The 7,397-nt window shown below is 67.5% G+C and overlaps 1 protein-coding gene across 1 annotated transcript; it reads left to right on the top strand.

Moving 5' to 3' along the window:
* The first annotated feature begins 1,865 nt into the window (after positions 1-1,865).
* PPM1N (protein phosphatase, Mg2+/Mn2+ dependent 1N (putative)) lies at positions 1,866-6,427 on the top strand. Its single transcript, XM_074937001.1, has 5 exons — positions 1,866-3,297; positions 4,213-4,330; positions 4,624-4,735; positions 4,956-5,016; positions 6,305-6,427. Exons 1-5 carry the CDS (start codon positions 2,392-2,394, stop codon positions 6,332-6,334), a joined length of 1,227 nt encoding a protein of 408 aa, XP_074793102.1. The 5' UTR covers positions 1,866-2,391; the 3' UTR covers positions 6,335-6,427.
* The last annotated feature ends 970 nt before the right edge of the window (positions 6,428-7,397 follow it).

Here is a 7,397-nt window from a genome sequence, read left to right as displayed (position 1 = left end):
CAAGACATCTGGTCACCCTACCCTGCGCTGCCCCACCTCCTGCCTGGGGGTATACAGCTTGGGGACCACAAGGGGACAGCACCGTCCCCTTCTGGGCGTAACAGAGTCAGCACGTTAGTAATGACCCAACACTTCTCTAGTGCCTCTCCCTACGGATACTCCCAGCATCCCATGCAGCCACCTCTGGGGTGGGGCGTGGGGCTGTTTATACAGGGATCCATCGGCTGGTGCTCTGGGGGGAGGTAGGATGTATAAATACAGTCACCCAGCAACTGTGATGAAGTGGGGGAGTTTCTTGTTTTTCCTTGTTGCCTAGGGGGAGTTTTCTTGGTTTTCCTATGGTTTGCATGCAGAGGGGGTGGGACTCAGTTTCCCTCGGTGCTACAGGTTTAACAAGGTGATGGGAGAGGGAGTTTGTTGTTACAGAGGACCGGCGAGGGAACTTGGGACCCCAACCACTAGCCTGGAGAATGGATACCCCAGCGACCGGTGACCTGGTGACCTGGAGGCCCAGGTCAGCAGTTTCAGCCGGTTCTGTCCCGTGGGAGGACAATGGGCTGCGGAGAGAGGACCCCGGTGTCCTGACCAGCCGGTTCTGGCCCGTGGGAGGACAATAGGCTGCGGAGAGAGGAGAGGAGGCTCAGGCGACCCTGTTCACCTGGAGAGAAGACAATTGACAGAGGCTGGGGTTGGGGCCGGTGATAGCAGATGCCCAGCTGGGAAGCAGGGGGGCTCAGGGCTGGAGGCAGAGAGCAGGCAGAGCCCACCTGGATGCAGGGGAGACTTGATGTGCTGGGCTGAGGGAGGCCAGGCCTGAGGCCCTGAGAGTTTCCTGTGCTGGGTTCAGATGCTCAATAAACCCTCCTGTGTTACGCTGACTGAGAGTCTCTCCAGTCTAGAGAACAGGGGGGCATCATCCCCTTCGGGGGGGGGTGGAGGCCCCAGGGGTCCAGAGTGAGTGGACTCCCTGAGGGGGCCCACGGCGAGAGACAGGTGTGCTAAGGCTCAGAGAAGTGCGGCTCCAGGAGGTGGAGGGGCTTAATCCCCGAGGGAGAGTGGACCCCCGAGAAGGGCTGTTGCACTGAAAGGGGCACCCCCCATGGACCGCACAGGGCCAAGAGTGGGCACGACCTGTGAGTCCGTGACAGTAGGGCCTGTGGGGACGGGGCATCTCCATGGAGACGGTGGGACCCCAGGCATCACTTCCCCATGGTGGGTTGAGGGTGAGGCCAGAGCTGAGCGTCCGTCACAGGTGCAGCCCAGCCCAGGACTCAGCGCTGCCCCTCACCGGGCTGAGCGGGGGGCACGGACCCTGTGCTGCCCCCGCCCCCCACCTTGGGACCACCAGGGAACAGCACCGCTCCCTTCTGGGCATAACAGAGTCACTACATTAGTAATGACCCAACGCTTCTCTAGCGCCTCTCCCCACGGATACCCCCAGCATGCCATGCAGCCACCTCTGGGGTAGGGCGTGGGGCTGCTTATACAGGGATCTGTCGGCTGGTGCTGAGATGCAGCCACCTCTGGGGGGAGGTAGGATATAGAAATACAGTCGCCCGGCAATGCTGCCCAGCAATTTGGGACAGGAAGTGAAAACAAGTCAAGTTTCTGTGTGAAGCTGTGTGGGGAGAAGCCCTGAATTCAACCTGGGAGAAAAGCAGCATATGCCAGCTGGGCCCTTCTGCTCCCCCCTCCCCAGCTGGGCCCTGCTGCTTCCCCCCCCCCCCACAACCCCAGCTGGGCCCTGCTGCTCCCCCCAACCCCACAACCCCAGCTGGGCCCTGCTGCTCCCCCCAGCGCACAACCCCAGCGGCGCCCTGCAGCTCCCCTGCTGCTCCCCCCACCCCCAGCTGGGCCATGCTGCTCCCCCTGCCCAGAAAGGAACAACCCCCAGACAGCTCGGCCAATGGGCCCCAAATGGACACTTTCATGATGGCACCGTGGGCCTGGTCCCGCTTGCCAGTCTGGCTGCACTCTGCAGAATACCCACAGTGGCTAGGGCGGGGCTGGCCCTGGGTCCTGCTACCCACACCCCAGCCTCGCATGGCCCACGCTGCCTGCTGGGCCATGACCGGGCAGGGATTAGGAGATTTAACATTCCATATTTAGCTGCAGGATCAGGAATTATGGTGCCAGGGAGGACAGAGCCGCCACAGCCCCTGCAGTGCATGTGTCCCTGGGGCTGCCAGGGGGCGAGCCGGCCGCACAGCACCATGGGGGCTCCAGGAAGGCCCCGGGGAGTCGGCAGGGGCAGGGTGCAGCCCCTGGGGCTGAGCCACTGAAACCTGCCGGAGATCAGAGGGCTGGTGCCAAGCGGTGACTGGGCGATTCCCCAGGGCACTTGGTCGGGGGCACCAGGCTTGGGAATAGGGTGAGTACCCGGGGCACAGGATGGCGACCTTTGTGCGGCTGCTGGTGTCACAGGCAGAGCGGATGGTCTCGCGTCTCTTCAAGGCGGAGCGTGGCGAGGGGCCCGGCTCCTTCCTGGAGGCGCCGCGGACGGAGAAGCTGCTGGAGCAGGGCGAGGGGGGCGGGCTGCGCTACGGGCTGGGCGCCATGCAGGGCTGGCGGGCCCACATGGAGGACGCGCACACGGCTCAACCCCAGCTGCCGGGCAGCCTGGCCACCTGGGCCTTCTTTGCCGTGTACGACGGGCACGCGGGCGGCACGGTGGCGCAGTTCTGCGCCCACCACCTGCTGGGGGAGCTGGTGGTGGGCGAGGCCTTCACGGGGGGCGTGGAGTCGCCAGAGGCGGTGAAGGAGGCGGTGCGGCAGGGCTTCCTGCACATCGACAGCCGCATGCAGGCGCTGGCACGTGCCGAGGGCTGGGAGCACGCCGGCTCCACCGCCGTGGCCGTGCTGGTCTCGCCACGCCACCTCTACTTCATCAACCTGGGCGACTCGCGGGCCCTGCTGTGCCGGGCCGGCCGCCTCACCTTCTACACGGAGGACCACAAGCCCAGCCGGCCGCGGGAGCGGGAGCGCATCGAGAACGCCGGCGGCACCGTCCTGCTGCAGCGCGTCAACGGCTCCCTGGCCGTCTCCCGCGCCCTGGGCGACTTTGACTACAAGGCCGTGGCCTGGCGGGGCCAGACGGAGCAGCTGGTGTCCCCCGAGCCCGAGGTGTACGAGCTGGCACGCTGCCCGGGCGAGGACGAGTTCCTGGTGCTGGCCTGCGACGGCGTCTGGGACGCCTTCGACACCGAGGGGCTCTGCGCCTTCGTCCGCTCCCGCCTGCAGCTCGGCAGGGACCCACAGGCCGTGTGCGAGGAGGTCCTGGAGGCCGGGCTCTACAAGGTGAGGCAGGGGTGGGGGGCAGGGCCACTGGCCTCTGGCGGTCGCTGGTTTCCAGCTGCAGGGTGGGGTGGGGCAGGGAACGGGACATGGGACCTTTCTCCTAGGGGGCACCGGTTCCCATCCGGCCCCAGGGCAGGGACTGGCTGGCTCAGGGGGGCGGGGAATGAGGCACAGGACCTGTCTCCTCTCGGGGGCGCCAGCTCCCATCCGGCCCCAGGGCAGGGACTGGCTGGCTCAGGGGGGCGGGGAATGAGGCACAGGACCTTTACTGTCTATGGGGCACTGACCCCAGGGCAGGGCACTGGCTAGTGTGGGGAGGTGGGGTGGGGAATGGGACGTGGTGATTTTCCACTCTAGGAGGTGCCAGCTCCCAGCCAGCCAGCCACAGCGTGGGGGCGCGGGGGGGATGGCACATGGGGCCTGTTCCCTCTAGAAGGCGCTGACTCCCATCCGGCCCCAGGGCAGGGACTGGCTGGTGCGAGGAGGTGGAGGGGAGGGACTGAGACATGGGGCCTGTCTCCTGTAGGGGGTGCCGTCTCCCATATGACCCCAGGGCAGGGACTGGCTGGCTCAGGGGGCAGGGAATGGGACAAAGGGCCTTTCCCCTCCAGCAGACAGTGGTTCTGTTATCTCTGCCTGGCCAGATGTTTGGGGCAGAGGGGTTGGGGGGAGATGAGGGACCCCCCTGCCCAACACTGTCTGGTTCGATGGATTTCCTGCCCTGGGCTGGGGTGGTACAGATCCGGCTGCTCTCCTTGTCTGGCTGTTGTATGGGCCCTCGGGCTCCATGCTGGGCCGTATTCGGGCATAATGCCCCCTTCGGCTCCCACCATTCTAATGACCCATCAGGGCCCCCTACAGCCGCCTGTCCCCACGCTCGCTGCCCCCTGACCTGATTGGTTCTCCCCTGCCCAGGGAAGCCGCGACAACATGACCTGCATGGTGGTGTGCTTCCGGGGGGCCCCCGGCACCTCCCAGGCCGCCCTGCAGAAGGAGCGGGAGCTGGACGCCCACCTGGAGAGCCGGGTGGCAGGTGGGTGAGGTCGAGCCCTGGGCAGCACCAGGCCCTTGGCTACAGGGCAGCTAGACCAAGGGACCCAGAGCGGGAGGCGCCCACGCCTGCCTGTGCCAGCTACTGCCCCTCAGGTCATGGGCGGGAGCAGGGACAACAGGGAGGGGAGTAGGGGGAGGGCAGGGGCAGATGGGGTGAGAACGGGAGGGGGGGCAGGGGCAGTGGGGAGGGGGTAACCAGGTGCAGTGCAGGGGCAGAGCGGGGCTTTGAGTGCCTGGGCAGAGCCAGTCATGAGCCAGCCCCTCTCCCCACAGAGCTGTATGGGGAGCTGCAGGAGCAGGGGGCTGCCAGCCTCGTGGCCATCTTCCGGTGCCTGGCATCCGAGGTGAACCCCAGCCTGCCCCCCGGCGGGGGTCTGGCCAGCAAGTGAGTACAGACCCCCCCCCCCCGCAGCGAGCACCCCCCACTACATGGAGCCCCCGGCACAGGGTGCCTCTGCCCCAGGCTGGGGTCTGGCTCACAGTCCCATGTGGCTCCATGGGAGGGGAGGGGGTGAGAACCCCCGGGCCCTTAGGGGACCCCGAGGGGGTGGGGTAGTGAGGGGCCAGGCACTGCCTCAGGGCTGACCCCTGCTATCCCCTTGCAGAAGAGCCGTGATCATGGAGGCCTACGAGCGCCTGCGTCGGAGCTATGAGGCCCAGCTGTCAGTAAGGACTGAGCAACCTGCGGCCCCCACCTCAGCCCCCACTCCCTCCACCCCACGGCCCCCGCCCAACCCCCGTTTCCTCTGCCCCCCAGCCCCCAGCCCTGCCTCCTCCGCCCCATCGCCCCCAGCCTCTACATTCCCCAACCCCTATCTCCTCCGCCGCACAGCCCCCAGCCCCCGCTCCCTCTGCCCCATGGCCCCCAGCCCTGCCTCCTCCACCCTACTTCCCCCAGCCCCTACCTCCTCCGCATCGCAGCCGCCAACTCCCGCTCCCTCTGCCCCACGGCCCCCAGCCCCTGCCTCCCCCAGCCCCTACCTCCTGTGCCCCGCAGCCCCCAGCCCCCTCTCCCTCTGCCCCACAGCCCCCAGCCCTGCCTCCTCCACCCTGCAGGCCCCAGCCCCTGCCCCCTGTGCCTCGCGGTTCCCAGCCCCTACCTCCCCCAGTCCATATCTCCTCTGCCCCATGGCCCCCTACCTCCCCCAGCCCCTACCTCCTGCACCCCGCAGCCCCCAGCCCCCGCTCCCTCTGCCCCACGGCCCCCAGCCCTGCCTCCTCCACCCTACTTCCCCCAGACCCTACCTCCGCCGCATCGCAGCCGCCAACTCCCACTCCCTCTGCCCCACGGCCCCCAGCCCCTGCCTCCCCCAGCCCCTATCTCCTGCGCCCCGCAGCCCCCAGCCCCCTCTCCCTCTGCCCCACAGCCCCCAGCCCTGCCTCCTCCACCCTGCAGCCCCCAGCCCCTACCTCCCCCAGCCCTTACCTCCTCCGCCTCATAGCCCCCAGCCCTGCCTCTTCAGCCCTGCGGTCCCCAGCCCTGCCTCCTCCACCCCATGGCCCCCAGCCCCTACCTCCCCCAGCCCCTACATCCTCCACCCTGAAGCCCCCAGCCCCTACCTCCCCCAGCCCCTATCTCCTCCACCCCATGGCCCTCAGCCCCTGCCTCCTTCGCCCTGTCGCCCCCAGCCCCTGCTCCCTCCGCCCTACATCTCCCAGTTCCTGCTCCCTCCTCCCTAGGGCCCCCAGCCCAGCTCCCTGCCCTCTCTGCCCCAGGGCTCCCAGCCCACAGCCCCCAGCCGAGCCCCCTTCTGCTCACCCCATGATCCCCTTCTCTCTCCACCACACAGCCTCCAACCCAGCCCCTCTGCTCCCCACCCCAGTTACCTTGTCCCCTATCCTGTTCTCCCCCCCGCCACCCCGCACTCCCAGCATCCCCTGTAAACCCCGACCCGTAGCCCCCACCCGGGCCTGGGCCCATGTGACATCCCTGTTGCTGTCTGCTCCATTGCAGGGACGCTGTGAGAGTGGTGCCCCCTGCTGAGCAGACCTCCTGGGGCAGAGGATGGGAAGAGGATACTGGACCACCCCTTTCCCTGACAGCTCCACGTGCCCCCCCCCCCCGATGGCTCTGACAGGCCCCCTGACCTTCCCCAGCCCCGACGGCTCTGCCAGGCCCAGGGCTCCCTGGCGGGCTCTGCTCTGGGGCCAGAGGAAAGGCCGCAGCACAAGGAGACGGATGCTGCCGGGGCCCGCGTGGGTCCCCCCATCACCGCACGGGAGTGTGTGGCACAGGGAGGGGCGTTGGAGGTTAGGGGGCAGCCCGGGGCTCAAAGGCAGGGCCAGGGCTGAGAGCAAAGGACTCCTCCACCCCAGCAACGACCCATGCTCGTTGACAGGCGCTCGGATCCTGCCGCAGCCTCCCTCCAGGGCAGCTAGAGACCTCTCCCCGTCTGGTGCCCCCAAAGGGGCTGCTCACAGGTGGAGCAACAGACACGTCACCTGCTGGCTTCCGCCGTCCCGTCGCTGTTTGCAGCGACCCCAGTGTCCCCCTGTCCCGAATCCCCCCAGACCAGCTCCTGGCCATGCCCAGCCCTCACCCGGATGCTCCCGGTCGCTGCACCTAGAGCTCATCGCTGTAATGGGGGCTTGACACATGCTCTGAGCTCAAGCCCAGCCCAGCCCTGGTGTGCAGGAAAAGCCCAACAGAAAGTCCCGGCCCCCCGGGATCCCCAGCCCGAGGAGCGAAGCGTGAACTGGTTTCTCCCCCGTACTCGGCTCCTCGAGACTCCAGCCCCCTTTGGCTGAGGGGCCCCAAAGTTCTGTGGTTTCAGGGACTCTGGTCCCTCGAATCCCCCCTCCATGATGGATGGCTCCAGCGGCTTTGTGCCCCCCACCTGGCACCCCAGAGTGGATTGTCTCTGATTGGAGAGCCCAGGAGGGCTCCTCTTCCTGGCTGTGGCCTTCCCATCCCACTGCTGAATCATATGGAGACGGGGGCTTCCCTTGATCCCACGCTGCTCAGTCTCACTGGGGACAGGTCGCCAGCCACGCCCGTCCCTCCTGCCTGGTCCTCCCTGGGCTCGGCCACAGCCGTCCAAGCAGTG

Source organism: Natator depressus, chromosome 23 (assembly GCF_965152275.1).
Source record: "Natator depressus isolate rNatDep1 chromosome 23, rNatDep2.hap1, whole genome shotgun sequence".
In the NCBI taxonomy this organism is placed as follows: Eukaryota; Metazoa; Chordata; order Testudines; family Cheloniidae; genus Natator; species Natator depressus.
Note: the sequence above shows the minus strand (reverse complement) of the source record. Positions and strands in the feature narration are given on the sequence as shown.

Coding starts and splice junctions, on each gene's coding strand:
- PPM1N (XM_074937001.1), top strand. CDS start 2,392: ATGGCGACCTTTGTGCGGCTGCTGGTGTCACAGGCAGAGCGGATGGTC. Junction 3,298..4,212: donor TGGAGGCCGGGCTCTACAAG/GTGAGGCAGGGG, acceptor TCCCCTGCCCAG/GGAAGCCGCGACAACATGAC. Junction 5,017..6,304: donor GCTATGAGGCCCAGCTGTCA/GTAAGGACTGAG, acceptor GCTCCATTGCAG/GGACGCTGTGAGAGTGGTGC.